The 20,024-nt window shown below is 38.5% G+C and overlaps 1 protein-coding gene across 8 annotated transcripts in view; it reads left to right on the top strand.

Moving 5' to 3' along the window:
• Nucleotides 1–9,605, top strand: part of YAP1 (Yes associated protein 1) — an 86,573-nt gene extending 76,968 nt beyond the window's left edge. For all 8 annotated transcript variants that reach the window (XM_027677351.1, XM_027677352.1, XM_027677353.1 and 5 more), the window contains 3 exons: nucleotides 2,126–2,256; nucleotides 6,902–7,014; nucleotides 7,660–9,605. In XM_027677351.1, the coding sequence (XP_027533152.1) occupies nucleotides 2,126–2,256; nucleotides 6,902–7,014; nucleotides 7,660–7,898 (483 nt within the window). In that variant the 3' untranslated portion in view covers nucleotides 7,899–9,605. The remainder of the gene's footprint in view (nucleotides 1–2,125; nucleotides 2,257–6,901; nucleotides 7,015–7,659) is intronic.
• The last annotated feature ends 10,419 nt before the right edge of the window (nucleotides 9,606–20,024 follow it).

Genomic DNA, 20,024 nt, shown 5'->3' with positions numbered 1-20,024 from the left:
CTTCTCTTCTCTTCTCTTCTCTTCTCTTCTCTTCTCTTCTCTTCTCTTCTCTTCTTCTCTTCTCTTCTCTCTCTTCTTCTCACTCTCTCAACTATTAAATCAGGAGGCAGTGCTGATTGGAAAGACCAGGCCTACCACACAATGAGATACAATGTCACTTTCATGCTTCATATACAGAAATGAGTCCATGTAGTTTTTGCTTTTTTACTACTCTTTGTGGCACTGGTGTATGATTAAGCTTCTTCTGCACTTTTGACTCCTCCTCTTCATCCTAGTCAGGGACTGCAGCTCAAGGAAATAAAGATGCAATGTACAGATCAAACCAAGAGGGAAGGGGAAAAGGACAGAGCATGTGAGTGAGCAGTTCTTGAGCCATCTCTGGGATGGCTGTTTTAAGACCTTCTGCCTTCTTCAGATCACTGTTTGGGAAGCATTCCAGGAATTTTTGGTTTTTTTCTAAATGGATTTAGTCTACCTGTATATCAGGTAATTTGTGACTGATACAAGTTTGTATACTTAGCTGTAAAGTAAGACCTCACTATATAGGCTTTCAACTTGGGTTTATTGCATAAGCAAATGAAAATTATATGGATAAACCTTTATAAATTATTAAAAGGTGCCTAGCATCGTGTGATCTGAAAATGAGGAAGGAGTATTATTACTATTTGTTAGAACAGTGGCAAAGTAAGTGGTGGTAAGCAGGGGACTGGATTTACTTGAAGTAGGCAGTTGGGTGTGATGAACACAAAAACCAGTGGTATGTTTGTACACTTTCTGCAAAGACCTAATCAAGTGTAGCAAGAAAACCTTCTAGTACAAGACATAAAACTTGGTATTAAAGGGATACGTAATAACAATCCACAGGAATGGGAGTGAAGCATATGCAGATGAGAAAAGTTAAAAAAACAGGCAGGAGGGAAGCATTCGATATTCAGCACAGTCTGCTGGAAAATAAAATAACCTTAAACTTTTTTTAAAAGAAATCACTTTGAAGAAGAATTGGAGAAAGGTTATTTTTTATATTATAAAGTGTACAGTACAGTAGTCCTTAGGCTTGCCATTGAGAATGGATGAAGATCTCTCACTTTACAAGTGAGAAATATTGAGTATTGTCAAGACTGACAAGATTGGGTTTGCCTGAGGTTATCTTTCCAGGCACAACCTGGAAATGACATACTACTAATAATGGTAACAAGATAGTCAAAAGATTTATTTACCAGTCTTTACATTAACAAAGCTCAGTCATGGTGAGCCATTGATGATGTTTTAGGAGAGTTGCTTGAAGAAAATTATTTTTTCTTTCACATGTTTAACTCATTGATTACTTGTTTAAAAAGGGGGAGAGGGGTCACTGGAAATTGCATAAAGTGCCACTTATCTCAATCCACCTTTAATTACATGTATTTTATATTAAAACTTATTTTCATTAATTACTAATGACAAGCTTTATGGATGGTTTGATTCAAGCTGGTGAACAGTCAGATGTGTAAAAATGTATACGTAATGTAGGTTTGTAACTTCAGAATAGCAGTGTCTTAAGTTTTATGAAGAAATTACTAGGGATTTAAAGAGCTTTGGGATTTATTTCTGGGACAAATCAAATAGATTTGATCAGTCAGAAATTTCAAAATACATGCCTCAAACAGGAAGACTGAATGGGGAAGACTTGAAAGTTTGCTGACTGAAACAAGAAAGGTACAAAGGAAACCAGTGAGTGAATCGGAATTTAAGAGAAATGGGGAAAAAGTGCTAATCAGTAGAGGTAGACAGACATATATTTGGGGTCAGATAGTATTAGCAATTCTTTTTTTGGTCTTAAGAATATACTTAGTGAAAAGATATTGAAATGAATTAGAAAATATTTATGTAAATATACAGATATTTGTATCCATAAATACATTTTCAGTGCAGCGTCTGTAATGCTGGGCATGAGTGGTGGAACTTGCATTGTCATTGAAGCCAGGACAGATTCTTGCTTTGTCCTCAGAAACTTAATTTCATTTAACTCTTGTAACTGGAAACAGTAAAAGCATCAATTATCTATAATGTCATGTATCTGTGTATGTGAAAAGTGCATTCAAATGCCTAACATGATCTCTCTTTTCCCCCCCTCCTGCTGTTCTAGGAATTGGCTCTCCGTAGCCAGCTTCCAACAATGGAACAAGACGGTGGATCGCAAAACCCCGTGTCATCTCCTGGAATGTCTCAGGAACTGAGAACAATGACTACAAATAGTTCTGATCCCTTTCTTAACAGGTTTGTAGGAGTAGCTACTAGAGGAAAAAAATTTGATTTAAAATTCTATTTGGTACATGTAATAGTTTATTTTGAACATCTGTCTGTGCCAAGAGCCACAGCTGTAAATGAATCTTTCCTTAAATGGCAAGTCTAGTAAAAGTTGAGGATTAAAAGCTGTCTCCTGTGGGAGGAAGTAGTCTGTTCAGACTTGTAGGAAGGTTTTTATTCAAAGTCATAACATGTTTGCCTCTGCATAATCTGTTGACTAACAGTCATTTCAAATTACTGACTCAAAGAATTTGTGAATAGCTCGCTGTGAGATCAAATGAACTGTGAGGCACATTTAGGACTACACCTTGAGGCTAATTTTTAAAGTTTCTCCATTCACCCCTTCCCTCCATTTCAAATATTTAGCAGTATTTTTACTCTCTTAATGTTAGGTTTGCAAATAGCGTCATGTTTTATTTTAAACGCTGTATTATTTTGAAGTGGGTATTTTAATTCAAGATTTAGAATTTTATGGTATACACTAGTTTTTAATATAACTTTTTCCTTAATTCCTCTGAGTTGGAGTGTTTGTTTTGCTGGAAATACTGTTCAAATTACAGCTTGCAAATGCTTCATACTAAACATTAAAACTTTGAAAAAACTGCTGGAGCTTGAGAATAAGTGATGTCTGTATTTTGGGTAATCCCTTCAGGAAAATTTATCTCCTACACAGATAAATATGACTAGAAAACTTAATTTTTTGTTAGAGGGAGGGATTATCCTCCATAGAATTCATCCTGGGATCTTTTGTGAGCTGCAGCTGTGCTGGTCTTGTCCTAAGGAATAGAAAGGACAAGAAACGTTAAACCTGACCTGCTCTCCTATGAGAAGGCTCAGTAGGTAGATGATGGTCTTGATGTGTTATAGTAACATACTAGCTTGAATTTCTGGAAGGCTGTTGCCATCATACATACAGGTCTTCACATCTTCGAAACCTGTTTTCTGAAAGAAATGCATCTTCAGGTTTCAAATGGCCACAGCAATGGGCAGATGCAGTTTATCCATTGTGAGTCTACACACATGAAATACAAAGTGATGGATCTTTGCCATTAGCTACAAACAGGACAAAAGCTAGAAAGGGTAAATTCATGTTTTGTAATTTCATGGCAGGTTGATATTTACTGTAAAGTGCAAAAAGATACTGCTTGCCTAGTTGCATATAGGTTTGACTGGGTTTGTGGGCTTTTTTTTGTAGCCCTTACTCCACACAAAATATTAAAAATGTGTACTTGACTTGAGTTCAGAATATTTTAATTTGCATTTTGATCTGAGCATTGTCTCCTTCTAGGTTATTTTATGTGTGTCACCTCATTTAATTCTATCATATGGGTATGGGAAAGGGATTTTTAAGAAAGGACATTTGTGAAAATGCTTTGCTGTCCTGAATTAGATACAGCAGTCCAATAGTTTTGCTCTAAGTTCTTGTTGGTATTCCTTATATTAAAGTTCAGACTTAGGGAAATACTTCGTTCTGTCTTTATAGGCTGTATATAAAGTTCCTGGTGAAACAGTCCTAATTTTAGGTCCTGAATTTGGATATCCAAAGTTTAGGTAGTCCACTGCTTGTATAATAGAAACATTAAAAAAAAAAAATCTCAGAAAATAATCAGTACGCTGGAGCAATTTGAGAAAACGTGCAGTAGTGTTTTCATTTACATAGTCTAATCTTCTGCCTGCTATCTTCAGTACTTCCTGTCACTGTGGCATATTTGATTTTTTTGAATGGGTCATTCAACAGTGCAGATTTTATTAGACTCTTTCACCTTTTGATTTACCACGCTGTTCATATATTTTTGTCTGCTAGATTTATATTGGTAGTGATGGTAATTCTCTGTTTAACTCCTAAATTGGTATTTCTTCTTTTGTATACACATATTTTAATAGTTATTAGTTGAAGAAGAATCCACTCTATTTTGGGTAATGCTGTTTAGTTCAATGTGGTAATTTTGGGTGGTATGACTGCTAAATGAAGAAATCCTTGTGGAAGAAAGAGGAAATGTGTATTAAGGAGTGATTTGAAGAGAAGTGCTGGACATTCCAAGTGTGAGAGCAGCAGCCAAAAAGCCTTCTCCACTGAAGTGATTTAGTTCAGCATAGCCTCAGTTCTGTTTTTAGTATTTTGTCCCATAAAGTAAACCAGCATCTTTTTTCACAAAAGTTTTAAATAGTTTATTTATTAGGATTGTGTCAAATGTGTGGTGATTCTATTCTTAAATCAATCTAAAAAAAGAGAAATATTTATGATTTAACTGTAAAGAGATGTTAGGTTCCTTTCTTGTATGGTAAAGATATCCTCATGAAATCTAATACATATATATGTCTTATGGCATTCTACTGGCATCGAATGTTGAATAGCTGTTCATCACCATTTTAGTTCTTCATTCTTAATAAAAAGGCATATCCTATATACTTGAAGACTGGATATTAAGAGATGCAGGGGAAGGGAGATAGTAGTGTGCTCCTGCAACTGCTTATGGAGGCCACTGCTCCTGCCATCAGACCTCCTCCGGCATGGGCTCCTCTCCACAGGCTGGAGCTCTTGCCAGGAGCTTGCTCTAACTTGGCCTCTCCGTGGACTACAGCTTCCTTCAAGGCATGCCCCCCTGCTCCAACACAGGGTCCTCCAGGGGCTGCAGGTGGATCTCTGCTCCATCATGTTACCTCCACGGGCTGCAGGAGCACAGCTGCTTTACCATGGTCTGCACCTTGGGCTGCAGGGGAAATCTCTGCTCTGGCATCTGGAGCACCTGCTCCCCCTCCTTCTGCACTGGCCTTGGTGCCTGCAGGGCTGTTTCTCTCACATATTCTCACTCCTCTCTCCCATCTGTTCAGCATTTTTACTCTTTTTTTAAAAAGTATGTTATCACAAAGGTACCACCACTGTCACTGATGGGCTCAGCTTTGGGCAGTTGGACCACTTTGGAGCCAGCTGGAACCAGCTGAGTCAGACGTCGGATCAGCTCCTGGTGCCTTCTCACAGGGTACATCCCTGCAGACCCCTTGCTACCAAAACCTTGCTATGTAAACTCAATACACTGGCCAGCTTCCCTGCCCCATCCCAAATTTCCCACTGTGGCTTTCTTGATCTTGCTCGCTGTGCCGGCAGTAAGATGGCAGTAAGAAAGTGAGTGCATTTAAGGCCCCATGCCGTTAGTTTGGTTAACCATTCTGTCAACAGGATCATTCTGAGCGGGGTTTGTTTAGAGGATGGCTTCTGTACGAGTATTTGATTTATATTAGGGCACTCTATTGCCTTGACATATGTGACTGAACAAGTAGTAATGCAGCAGTGGGAAGCAATTGAAGAATTGCTAAAGGAGTTCCAACTATTTATAACAGCAGTGACCTAAAAATATACTTCAGTGGTTGATTAAACATGAGGACATTAGTAGTTAGAAATATTTTTTTGTTATCCTTATGGAAGCATGAAAGGATGAACCATCATTATTATTTTTATAATCATTACAGACTATCTCATATGCTTCCAATAGTTTTAGCTGTGGGTGGGTGGGTGTGAAAAGATTAAAATTATGCAGAACACAAGTAGGCAGTTTCTTAAAGCTGCTTGAATATGCTCTCATCAAGTTAAATTGAATCAAAATCATGGCTAGGCTTCGCGAATGAAGATTTGGGAAGGGCTCTACCCACGTTTCTTGCAAGCGCGTTGGTGGCTAAAAAGGCCAGTACGAGAAAGGCATGTCCGGTTGCAAAAGACACAGCAGAAAGACTCCTTAGGTGGTATATTCTGTAAGGCTCGATTCTTTCTGCGTTGTCTTTTCTCCTCAAGGGTGATCCTGCACGCTTTCTCAAAAGCATCAGCAGCGTTATAAATGGTTTGTCTCTAGGCCTCCCGATTGGAGGCCAGAGTAGACCAGTTATGGTGATCAATATGGCCAAGGCTGAGTTGTTGCTTCAGGGAGTCCTTGTATCTTTTCTTTGGGGCTCCTCTCTTGCGGCAGCCAGTGGCAAGTTCACCGTAAAGCAGGATCTTGGGGAGCCGGTGGTCCTTCACCCTAGAGACGTGCCCGGCCCAACGCAGCTGTGTTCTCAGCAACATGGCCTCAGTACTTGTGATTGCTGCCTGTTCGAGAACAGATGTATTGGTCACATAGTCTGACCAGTGGATGTTTAGGATTGTGCGGAGACAGCGTTGATGGAAGCGTTCTAGGAGTCGCAGGTGGTGGCGGTAGATGACCCATGATTCAGAGCCATATAAAAGAGTAGACAGCACTATGGCTCTGTAAACACTGATCTTGGTACTTTTCTTCAAGTGTTTATTTCGCCAGACTCTTTTATGAAGCCTTCCAAAAGCACTATATGCCTTTGCTAACCTGTTATCTATCTCCCCGTCAATCTTACCATCCAAGGAGATGAGGCTGCCTAGGTAGAATCGAAATAATATGGTTTTAATTGGAAAAGGTCTGCATAAAGTACAAACCAGGTGTCTCACCCAGACAAAGGCTTCAGTTTTTTTATCACAGTAGAGCATTTCTCAGGACAGCAATGTTTCCAAAGCCCTTGAATTGGTTGAAAACAAGCATCTATTTTATTTTCTTCTATAACCCTCTGTTTTTCTTCAAAAACCCTCATTTCTTTTCTCTTTCTTCTGTTGCAGTGGAACATATCACTCCAGAGATGAAAGCACAGATAGTGGACTTAGCATGAGCAGTTACAGTGTACCCAGAACCCCAGATGACTTCCTGAACAGTGTTGATGAGATGGATACAGGTCTGGTTTTGTGTTCATTTTTAATGCATGTTTTCCTAATATACTTGTATCCATTTGCAATGAAAACAATTAACTCTGAGAAGCTGTGATACTTTTTGCATTGTTTTTCTGCCTTTTTCTAAGTTTTTCTATTTCCCCTTTTTCTGTAATAGAAATTTTGTGGTTAGATTTGTAAAAAACATATTGGTAATCAACTGTATTGGAAGGATGGGAGATTGCTCATAAACAGTATCACTCTTGTTGTTATAAGGAATTTGAGTGTGTTATAAGGATTTGCTTTTTAAAGTATATTTTTTGTTCAGAGCTAAGAATAGTATCTCGTCCAGTGTTGTTAATACTACTCCGAAACTGTATTTGATTCAGTATTGTCTTTTTCCTTTAAGTGTAAAAATCAAATTATGCTAAATGACATCAAAGATCTGTAGAGATTTGGGTTGTGTAGATGAAAATTTGAAACAAAGACGTGTTCTTTGTACATCTGCGTGCATTCAAGTTACCTTTGGGTTTTGTGATGGATTTCTGTGAATCACATTGTTTGTATAATGCAAGAGATACATGATTAACCTTTAACCAGTTGTCCTGTTAAATTATAGGTTTGGTACTTCCAGTATATTTAATATCCATCTTACTTTGTGTTATAACTAGGTGACAGTATCGGCCAAAGTAACATACCATCCCATCAGAACCGTTTCCCAGACTACCTTGAAGCCATTCCAGGGACAAATGTGGACCTTGGGACACTGGAAGGAGATGGGATGAATATAGAAGGAGAAGAACTGATGCCAAGTCTGCAAGAGGCTTTGAGCTCTGACATCCTTAATGACATGGAATCTGTCTTGGCAGCCACCAAGCTAGATAAAGAGAGTTTTCTTACTTGGTTATAGGGGCCTCAGGGAGACTGAATTCTAAATCTGTGAAGGATCTAAGGAGATTAGGACATCTGTATCTGAAGTTCAGAACAAGCCAGTGTGGCACACTTTGGCTTGTAAATGAACAAATATTCAACAAGATTCTTTCAGTTTGCTCTTCCTTGTCCATCGCTGCTGTTATATATTGCTGACTTTTTTCCACAGTTGACTCTGAAGAACAGACATCTTGATTTTTTTTCTATTGCTGTTGCAACTACTGTTCGAGGGGGGTGGGGAGGGATGATGAGCCTATTTGGATGACGAATGCCATTCCTTCTGTCCTAGTGTGCGCTTGCATATCATTTTATCTAAGTACTCAGATTTGAGAGTTAATTTCTGCATGTCACTGCTTGTAGTTTGCTTAGCTAGTTGTCTCCTGCTGCCTGTGACAAGTGGTAAAACATGACATACTCGGGTGACAAGCCAAAAATGATGTATCTGGTCAAAAGAAGTCAATACTGATTTGGAGATACAACTTAAAGGAGGGCTGAAGACTGTTTGGCATTAAGTGTTTCTACTAGTAGCTCTTTCATTAGTCACGAAGTGCTCTTCTTCATATGTTATAGTAAATCATGAGTCATTTTACATAGAAACATGTATGAACTTTGATTGTTGCCACATACTCTAGTCTAACTTTTGTTTGTCATCAATACTTTGATTATTTTTGTTAGTTGGTTTAACTGTAGCTGTAGGATGGGAAGTAATTATAGGTGTTCTTGGTTTTTTTTTAATAGTGAAATCTAAGGTTTTTTTCTGATTTCACACAGTCTTATTTAAATCTCAATTGTCTGCTTTTTTATACTTAAAACATGCCTATTGTAGCCTGATAAGCTAGTGAGTACATAAACCAGTATGTTTTGCCTGTAACTTTTTTATTTTTTTTAAAGGCTAGTTTTGAATGTAATCATTAGAATTTATGACCAGTGGCTTATTTTTCATGTATATTTGCAAGATTTTAAATTAGAATCTGATAACAGCAATGTAAAAGTTAAAATACTGTGTTGTATGTACAATTTTTAAATGCATTTTAAAGTAGCAGAAACCATTTTAAAATTACATACATCTAATCTCTCTTCTGGTTTTCAGTTTTGATCTCTGAGTTTAGATTTTAAAATACTTAATGGAAAAAAATTGGTGAAAAATTATTCTCAAGTTAGCATGGATAAAAAGTCTGAACCATTAATGTCACTGTGCATTGCAATGAAAAGGCTAGAACACTAAAAAATTCTCAATTAAAACTTCTAAGTGTAATAGTTATTGAATTCTGTTTGGTGAAAAATAAGCCCTGGGCACTATATGTAGAAGAATGTAAAGATATGTGTTAGATGGTGACATGAGCAGGTAATGAAGTGTATATTAGTAGTAGAGCTTAGCATGGGGTAGAGGTGAATATGAATTATCTTTATTTTAACAGGAAAAGATGTATCACTAAGTTGTCTGCAGGAGTTGACACAAGTTTCCAAAGAGTATTTTTAAATGAACAAAATGAGCATGAATCAAACTTTCAATATAAGCTATGAATTTTTGTGGGGCTTTTGGGCTTTTTCTGATGAAAAAGTGTCACCAGTTAACACCTCTGTAATTAAGGGCCTGTCACCATTCTCAACATGAGCCTTTATTTTCAAGGGTGTATAACGTGACTATAAAGATACTGTAAGCGTGTAACTTGGTTTTGAAAAAAAATCTCACTTAGCGGGGACTATTCCTGAGGAGAGATTTTTGAGGGTTTATTGTTTTGCTTTTTTTTTTAAGACGTTGATTATTTTTCAAGTTAGGAATGAATCAGCAAAACACACAAAAACCCCTCGGATATTATCATTGCCATTTGGATTTTTTTTATGCTTCAGAAATAGTTCTGTTTTAGGATGATGTAAAGAATGAAAACTCTGAACCAAGTTCATTTTAAAAACTGGAGCAGCAGAAGCAGAGATTTGAAATTTGCCACTATAAATGTACACTTATTATTTTACGTAAGGATATTACTGTTTGAAAAACACAAAATTTTGTGGCTTGTTATGGGATACAAGCAAGTTTTAAAATACCAATTTTTAAAACACATCCACAATGACAAATATATTCTGCTACACCAATACTTCAGCAATAAATAGGCCACTTATATTGTGCAATGACACAGTAGCTCCTAAAGCAGTGTATTGTGTCCAAGATAGGGATTTTAGTAGCATTTTTGCAACTTTATTATGAATTCTTCTCTCTCACTCCCTTCAGGAGAGGAAAAAAAAAGGACACTAAGTTGTTATAACTTGAATGGTCTGACATAAAACCACAACAGCAAGGAAAGTCAGAGTTGATTCCATTTCAGTTGTCTTCCACAGTTGTATCCAGGTATCGTAGCTCATACAGAACCATAGAATATACTGAGTAGGAAGGGACCCATCAAGATCATCAAGTCTAACTCTTGGACCCGCACAGGACACCCCAAAAATCACACCATATGCCTGAGAGCATTGTCCAAATGCTTCTTGAACTCAGACAGGCTTGATACTGTGACCACTTCCTTGGGAAGCCTGTACATGAACAAGCTTTTCCTGGTATCTAACCTAAACCTCCCCTGACACAACTTCAGGCCTTTGGGTCCTGTCACTGGTCATGAGAGTGAGGAGATCAGTATCTGTCTCTCTACTTCCCCTCATGAGGATGTTGAAGACCATAATAAGGTCTCTCCTCAGTCTCCTCTTCTCCGGGCTGAACAAACCAAGTGACCTCAGCCACTCCTCATAAGGCTTCTCCTCCAGTCCCTTCACCATCCTTGTGGCCCTTGCTCTCTAAGACCTTAATATATATTTTATATTGTGGTGCCCAAAACTGCACACAATATTGAAGGTGAGGCCTCCCCAGTGCAGAGCAGAGCGGGACCATTGCCTCCCTCGACCGGCTGGTGATGCTTTGCCTGATGCCCCCCAGGACACGGTTGGCCCTCCTGGCTGCCAGGGCACTGCTGACTCATCTTCAACTTGCCATGGACCAGGACACCCCAGTCCCTTTCTGCAGCACTGCTCTCCGCCTCTCATTCCCCAGTCTGTACACAGAACCAGATATGATGCACCAAGTGCAAACTCCTGACATGCTGTACCTTGCTCCAACAGAAATGAGTACAGAACAAATTTTCTTTCCTTGCTTTTGTGTGTTTGTCACAGCTTTAATTTTTGAATGTTTTATTCTCATTGTAGAAACACTAAATGGCTTATACTGTATTTGGGTAGCACTGCTTAGGGTAGATACTGACAAACTGGGAATCCTTGAACTGCTCTAACATTAATTATGTTTTGTGATACTTATTTTAATTGATTATAAGACATTTCCGTTCTCTCATTTATTAGGAAACATACCATAGAGATGCTGTACTGTTGGCAATCAACATTAATTTGGGTTTGTTTTTTTTTAATTCTGCAAATGCGTTGTTTGATGAAGTGGTTAAAATTGTTTGAAATACAAAAGTTTTTTGGGTAGTATTTTATACTGTTGTATATATTGAAACAGAAATCATTGTAATAATTGTAATAGCTTTTAGTTATAAATACACTATATGCAGACAGATGGGGCTGTACAGTACTGCGCTGTTAACACCCAGGCAGGGCTACTGCTTGGAAACAGGTTGCAGTGTCAGTAAACCACATGGATCAAATATTGTACCATTCAGTGTTGGCGCTCACCAATGCAAAAGGAGAAGAGACGATTTCAACATGATTAACACTACATGGTAAATTAGTACTACAGTGACCTTTTCACTTACAAGCATGTTTTTTATACAAATTAACAGGTGTGCCTGTGTAAAATAATTTGTGTTCTGTATCTTGGAAAAAGTACTCTCTACATTTAGAATCACAGAATCATGTTGTATGTTAGAGAATTATGTCCAAAATTATATATATTACTTACCAATGTTATTTTTAGATATGAGCATGACTGTAAGCTAGGTACTTAAGTACATTCTGTTACATTATTTTTTCTTTATGTAATACTTTTTCAGTTGTTTTATTTGTTATAAATATATACTTTGTGCTTAAACTTCTTTGTTTGTTTTTAACATTCAGTGGTATGTAAAGATATGATTTCTTTCAGTAAGATGGATGCATTGAATTGTTGGAATGCCTATTGTAGTGCGTCTGTTCTTGTCCCCCTTGTCACTGCTTTTGTAGTCATAAACTCCAGTCCTGCAAATATGGTGTGCAAGCTACCTGAGAGACAAATGAGTCCCACTAATGTCAGTGAAGGCTTAACATTAAAGTATACATGTCTGTGTCCTTCCAATAATGAAGAGACAGTGATTCTGCTGAGCATCAGGCAGCTTGTGTAAAACAATTCTTTAATTGCATTCGGCACTGTAGTGAGAGCTGGTAACAGAACATCTGATTATCTACTAGAAGAAAGCATCCACTTTTTGCAGATATGCTTGCCATGTTCAGATGACAGATACATTTTTGGCTAACTAGGTTTATGCATTAATTTGTGGCAGACTATCAATAAAGACACACTATTTTAATTTCCAAGTTTTGACTTATGAATTGGGAAATACGTAATGACATACCTTGAAAGTATCTGAAGATTTTAGTTTAAAATATCTTGACAGGATTCATTAATTTTGACCTTCTGTAAAAGAGAAATTCTGAAAAGTGGGGTTTTTTTTAATGTAATGACCGAAGTTGTACACTATTTGTGTTTAGCAGTTCCAGAGTTACTAGTACTATTCAGCACCAAAATGCCCCAACCCTGTGAAATTCAGTGCATTTGTGTTTTATTAATTAAGGGTCCAGGGCTTGATGCTTCTGTCCTTTTGTCTTGTACTCCTAAGTTCATAGCCAGCTTTAGTCACCCAGGTCCTTTAAATTTAAGCCTAACATCACACCTTGCACCTAGGATTAGACCAATGCCAGGGAAGAATAAGGCACTTATTTTATTTGCTGATATCACTCTCATTTATAAAGTGGTGACATATTGCAGTAGTTGAAGTATGAGTGACCTTCTGATGCAACCATAAATAGACTGTATTACTGCAAAGCAGGATATTTGTTCCAGGTGTTCCAGGCTCACTTGGCAATGCTCTTTGAAATATTTTCAACACTTAGCTAAAAATAAAAAGTATTCATTGCATTAAGTCAGAAATAGTACGCTTCCAAGGAAGCAAGTGCAAGTTATTAGCCAAAAAAAGCATTTTTCATCTTGGATCATTACAAAATAATGATTTGAAATCAGGCTATGATCTGTCTAGCACCTCCTGTTTTGGAGTTTCATTTGGTCATAAAGTGGGGCCGTTGATTTTATTTACAGTATCAGCATCCAGCGTTTATATGTTCATGTTGAAGAGTAAAAGTGTGCTTCTTGTCCCTTGTCACCACTTCTTATTGCTAACAGCAGTTTTCTGCACCCTCTAAATTTAGGTGTCATCAAAATAGGAAGACATCTGTACAGCATGAGAGATCTTGGTTGACATGAAATGGTAAAACCAACACTAACTGAAGAAACAAGTTGTCTTTAGCATATATGATAGAGCTTATCCAGTACTTGATGCCTCTTAAAGGAAACCGCTGATGTATTTTTCTCTGCAGATGGAGAAAGTATGTTGAATGAGAAACATATAAATACCAGTACATCTGACAAATCTGCCTAATGGTTTTTGTGGAAAAATCATGATGTTTACTTTTCCAAACATACTCCTCTGTCTTAATGCAGAGGTCGTACCAGTGAATGCTACAGATAAAGGCTCTCACTGACTGGTATTATCTCTATGTGGGAATGAAGTTGGTCACTCTGATGACAGTATTTTCTATATTAAATTGGCTTGTATTAGAACATGAGAGGCAAAGTAATTTTACTGGATTTTCCTCTCTCTCTTAGCGGGGGGGGGCTTGGTTTTTTTTTTGTCATCTTTTTTTGATGGGGGTTTTGTTGTTTGTTGGTTTGGATTTATAGGTTTCTTTAAAGGGAGGGGTCAGGAGCAGCCTAAGAGGCTTTTCTTCAATGTTCTGCAACAACCAACTAGAGCTCCATAAAAATGGTACGTTAGATCTCACCTGAAATGCCCTTTCTCCTCCTCCCATAGGTCTTATTTCTTAGCTGCTCTCACGTGTTTTAAATTGTTTATTGTATTTACCATATGTGAGTTTTGCTTTCCTAACACCTAAAAACTGGGACTGTAGTGCTAAGTGCTGTTATCCCCAGAGGAGAGCAGAGTTCCTCCTCTCCAGAATCCGGCTGCCATCGTGTTTAAAGTCTGTAGTATATAACAGAAATTACAGACTGACTCCAAACGTGCTTCTGCCCAACGCCTGTTACAGGATGGTTATTGGGAAGCACAAATTTTTTGAATAATGGTGGTTTCCTGTTCTTGTTTGAGACTAGAAAAGTTGGTTATTTTATTATTTTTGGTTTCTACAGCCAGCTGTCCTAGCAGGGGCACAGGGTGCCCCCGTGCCTACTGGACGACTCCTACCCAGAACTTCAACATGATGTTGACAGTGATGGAGTTTTTTTAAGCTGACAGTTTGATTCAGTCTTTCTCTCATAGTTTCATGTTAGGCATGCAAATACAATTATCTCAGCTCTCTTGACAGACAAGGGACCCTTTTCAGAATTCACCAAGGGATGTAATCCTTTCATAGACATCATCCGCTGTTGATAAGTGTGACCCAGAGGCCTCTCAGGTTCAGCTGTAATCCTGGACTTTCAGAGTCTACAGTTGTAAGGAGATAACTGGTTATGTATGTACATGACAAAGTCCCAGACTCCCAATGCTAAGAAATGATGTGATTTAGCTGGTGATACTTCACAGCAAATGGCAGTAACTGTGAGGTTCCTTCTGGTCAGAACAGTGGCCTTCAGCCTGAAAGCTCTCACCAAGGTCTGTGTAGTCCAAGAAGTTGCTGGCAAAATCAGAGGCTGTGGGTGAGCGTTACTCTTGCTGTACAGGAGAAATTCAGGCTGCTGCTGTGAAAAGTCAGTGCTACAAAAAGGTCACAACTGCTGGGCTTGTTAAAGCTCTGCTGCTGCTGCAGCCTGTACCTGCCACCCCCTTCATCCCTGCCCACAGGTGATTCTACCAACTGCTTTAAAGCCCTGGGGTTTGATTTATATTCATCAGTGTATAAAACTACATGACTTCCTTTATTTCGTAATTTTTGTTTTCACTTTAAAAATGACTTTCCCTTTACGGATCTTTGTTCCTGTGAACAGCCTTTCAGGATCTGGTTATCTTTCTGTGGATAAATCTTCTTCTAAGTAATCTGAATGTGATAAGCACCAATAGATCACTGAGAAATATAAATTTCACTTTGCAGCTTAGTGGCAAGAATGCTAGAAAACCTGTCATGCAAGCAGTGATATCAGTATCCAAGTTCCTCTCATCCGTATACTAGCCATGGTTCGGAAAATAAGCTGGTTTTACATGAAAATCCATGATTGCAGGAAGGCTCAGGTTCCTTACAACTGTCATCTCTGCTGATTAAGTTTACTGTTGTGATATGTGGACTCTACTTTATCATCACCTTGAAAAAAAAAGTAATGGAGTCTGGTGAGGTCCATGAAAATAGGAAGGAAGCAGACCTATACTGATGCTGCATGAGGCCAGTGTTTCTTAGCTGCTCTTGGAAATGTGTCACTTCTAACCAAGTGAAGATATCTGGTGGACTTGTCTCTTCACATTTGCTTGCATTTAATTTTTAATGTCACTGATATCTAACAGACGACCTCATTATTCAAGTAAGTGCACAACTGAAACAAAGGATAAAGATGTTTTTTTAAATGTAGTCATGTGCAATCTACCTGGGTATGCATTGCCCTGAATAAAGATGGCTCCCACCATGTAATGGCACATCTGCCTTTCTGCTGGGCCTTTAAGCAAGGCTGTGTGCATGGTTTTACTTGTGTCTTGGGAGCACTGAAATGTTAATGTTTGCAAAATGCTTTGAGGGTAAAGCATTAAGTGCTTCCTGTTAATTCACTCTCAAACTGTGCTATTCTGGGGCTCTTTTACTCAGTGGCAGCATCACATAGGAATATAATTTTTGCAATATAGTATAAAGTATGCATCTGATGCACACAGAAATGCATTATAGAAAGGCAATATGTTAGTGCATATCAAATGATGGTTTCCACTTGGATGTGGACACTCAGTAGGAAGGGTGAACTGACTTGAGTTAGCCCTTCTCTGCTGCTTACCAGTTAACTTGAATTTCCTTGTATTTGGTGGAAGACAGGAATGCACAGTTACCACTGACAGATTAATGTGCACCAACTCTTCCTTCTCTGAAAACTTTTATGCCTAAATCCTTAGGTTTTTAGCTATTTTTTAGATTGAGATTTTTTAATGATCTGCTGCTGGGAAGCCAGAATAATCTTTTAGGTATGAGAGTACAATGATCACAAGTGTGAGGGGGAAAAAATCTTGCATCACTGTATATATATACAGGCATAGAGTAACGCTGCATGCATTTGTGTATGTGTCTATATATAGACACACTATATATAAACACTAATTTCCTGCCTAATGACAACTCAGTTTCTCATGAGCATTATATTTGTTCTAGGCTTCACAAGTTAAAAAAACAGTAGAAGTGCCATCTTGGTTATAAAGTCTGCAAAGTTGTTGCTTATTTTTAAATCTTCAAGTTTTTAGGTGTGATGTTGAAGCATTTCAATCAGAAAAACAATGAATAATGAGAGAGAATATGAACGCACATGGTATTCCACTGTGCTGCCTCTCAAGAAACCAGTTTTGAATAGTCAGCTTTTGGGAGCTGGATAAGAGAAGCTGGGTTGCCAATCAATGCCCCCTGTGAGAATGCATCTTTAGCTTTTGAGCTGGGACAGACGAGGAGATGGATGCAGATCAGATTTGTCTACACTGAAGTTTACCTTCAAGATTAATGCATAATCCATGTTATACACCTTAGCATGTGTGCCCTCTGTAACTGGACAGTCATGCATGTGCATACACAAACACAGATGTGCGTGTGTGGCTATGGAGACAGGGAACTGGTACATTATGGAGCAAAGTGTTTACTCATGGCAGGGATTAAACCCCTAATGGGTGCCTAATACAACTGAGTGCCATGTTCCACTGACAAGTAGCACATACTGTGCTACTTTCTTGAGTTATTCTTTTTAAATAGAGATTAAGATGGTTTTGGATTACTTCCCCATCCCCAAGATCCCATGACAGTTGCTGGGATTTCTTTTGTTTTTGAAGATTTAAACTGCCTCCATGGGTGGGCCTACACTGCTTTAAAATGTATGAACATGTGGATTTATTCTGCACTTGAGTATAACTATTTCTGTGCTCTGACTTTGTTGCTAGGTATGCCCTTGTTAGAAGAGCAACAGTGGAATATAAGATGATGAGTTGATGTCCAAGTATTTGAAACAGATTGAGGATGCTTTTGAAGCTAGAATTCTGGGAAGCATGGGTTTAGGAAAGGCAGGTCCTGCTTGACCAACCTGATTATCTTTTATGACCAGGTGACTCACTTCGTAGAGAAGGGAAAAGCTGTGGATGTTGTCTACCTGGACTTCAGTAAAGCCTTCAATACTGTCTCCCACAGCATTCTCCTGGAGAAATGGGCTGCTCATGGCTTGGGCTGGTGCACTCTTTGCTGGGTAAAAAACTGTCTGGATAGGAGGCCTAGAGAGTGGTGGTGACTGGAGTTATATCCAGCTGGGGGCTGGTCACAACTGGGGTTCCCCGGTGCTCAGTATTTGGGCCAGTTCTATTTTATATCTTTATTGATAATCTGGATGAGGGGATCAAGTGCACCCTCATCATCCCAAGGAGTGGTAGAGTCACCATCCGTGGAAGTGTTCAAGAAATGACTGGGTGTGGCACTTAGTGCTATGGTTTAGTTGACATGGTGGTGTCCAGTCAAAGGTCAGATTCGATGATCTTCGAGGTCTTTTCCAACCATAACGATTCTATAATTCTGGGACCTTAGATTTTGAATCAGCCCTTTGGACCTTGCATTGGACCTAGTCTGCTACTGGAAAAAAGAGGAGATTTTTATATCCCGTAGTAGGCAAACTGAGCGATCTAGCTGCTTCTACTTCTAGCACTGATTACAGTGGCTATTTTTGCCTTTTTTTTTCTTTTATTTTTCCCATTATGTCATCTGTAGAAATGAATTTTATACTTTCTGTGTTATTCAAATAGTCAGGTCTCAGCCAAGATGTTTACATTTTATGCATTTATATGCATTAATACACTTGCATATACTTGTGGATTGTATTTAGAAATACACACACACAAAATTTGTAGGGGGTCCGAGTGTGCTATAAGACAAGATCAGACAGTGAAGCGTTTAGAGAAAACATGGAGACAAACCAATTGAGACAGATAAACAAGTATGTACTCAGAACTAGTCAGCTACAGGAATCAAAGATTAGGACCTAGTAGCTCAGTAGATAAAATTGCTTTTGTGGCTCAGGAGAACATCACAAAATTCCTTTATCTGTTACTTAACTGAGACATAAATGCATATGCTCTTATGAGATGCACAAATGCAAATACAACAGGCAAAGAGGAATCCTATGCTGGTTCATATCAGTGAGCAGCTGCAGTGCTCGTCAGCCTTTTGGGTACAGCATTTGATGAAAGACAGGGACTGAACATGGTTCAGAGGAGAGCAGTGATGATAAGGTAAATGTGAGAGAGGAAGATTACAGTAGCTGGGTCATTTATCTACAGAAAAGCTGATTAAATTGTTAAAGATGATCTTCGAGTAAAAAGCAACTGCTTCTATGAATCTGTTATCCACAGAGCAGAGGATGAGAAGTTACACTGGAGTAAAGTAAACCAGGTTAAGAAAACCTTCTTTTACTCCTCTGAGTATCTTGTTGGGGTGTCTGAGGAGGGTGTAGTAGCTCTTACAGTGTCAGAACTCATAGAACAAGTTAGATGAGCATCTCTCAGAAATGGGATGGACCTGACCCAGCCTCGAGGGGGCTGGGTGATCTAGCTGAGCTCTGAGGTCCATTCCTGAGCACCAACTGTAAGAACTGGGGCCACTGTTAGAGTTCAAGCACTAGGTTAAAAAATGCAGGTTCCTAGAGTTTCAGATGAATGGACCCCTTCCTTACATCAACTGGTAACCCCTGTTGCTCCTGCAATTTGTTGTTAGCTAAGATAAACCCCTTGGAAAGGTGCAGTTCTGACCCTGTAACTTTGTCTGTTAATTCCTTACAATGGATGATCATACTGATGGTGTAAAAATAAAATTAAAAAATAATAAGAATTTAAAGCAAACTAACCAACAAAAACTTTACTTGTTATTTCCATTTATTCAGTTTTGGTTTCCAAACACTGGCTCTTTCTCTGCTTAAGATGTCTTTTGGTACCTGCTTTTTTCTTCTATTAAAAATATTAACATTCTTTAATTAAGCTCAACTGCTTTAATAAACTGGACAAAATGTTTCCACTGTGGTAACGGGTGCTTTAGTGCTATCTGTCTTCTACCTAAATATACTGCAATTTGTCTGTGAATTAACCCAGCAAGTCGAGTTTGACTGTGGCCAAGATACAATAGATCGAGCACAGCTCCCACTTAGTAGGAGAAAAACCTCCTGCAGAGAAGTAAAATCATCCTGAAAATCATCCAGCCTTAGTGGAAAAGATGTATTTTTGGCTGAAACTCTAGGGGAACTACTGATGAGCTTGAAGCTAAGCCCAGATACCAGTCTTGGCAAAAACAAAAGCATCAAACTGGGTAAGAGGGGAAAAAATCCAGCCAAAGAAGTGTGTGGTCTTTTCTAATGGAACAGTCTTTTGCACGTTCTCTGGTACAGAGCAGTGTGGTAAAAATTATGGCCTGCAGACTTACACATCATTTGTTTACTGGTATATATTTCCCTTAAGGGAGTGGTATATTTCCCACCCCCTTCACCTCAAAACTTTCTCTTTACAACTTTTTTTTTCTTTTTTCCCTGCTGAGAAAGGTCTTCCTTGTAGCTGACTTTCTGCTGTTCACAATTCTGCCCTAAGCTTCATGAGACTTGAAAGAGAATTCTTTGGAATATAAACATGTTTGGGAGCAGTTTCAGTAAGTTAAGATGAAATGGTCTGTATTTGGCTCAGGGTCATTAAACAATTCACTGTGCTTA

Source organism: Neopelma chrysocephalum, unplaced genomic scaffold (genome assembly GCF_003984885.1).
Source record: "Neopelma chrysocephalum unplaced genomic scaffold, ASM398488v2 Primary Assembly neopelma1_43, whole genome shotgun sequence".
In the NCBI taxonomy this organism is placed as follows: domain Eukaryota; kingdom Metazoa; phylum Chordata; class Aves; order Passeriformes; family Pipridae; genus Neopelma; species Neopelma chrysocephalum.
This window is presented reverse-complemented; position numbering and strand designations above follow the sequence as displayed.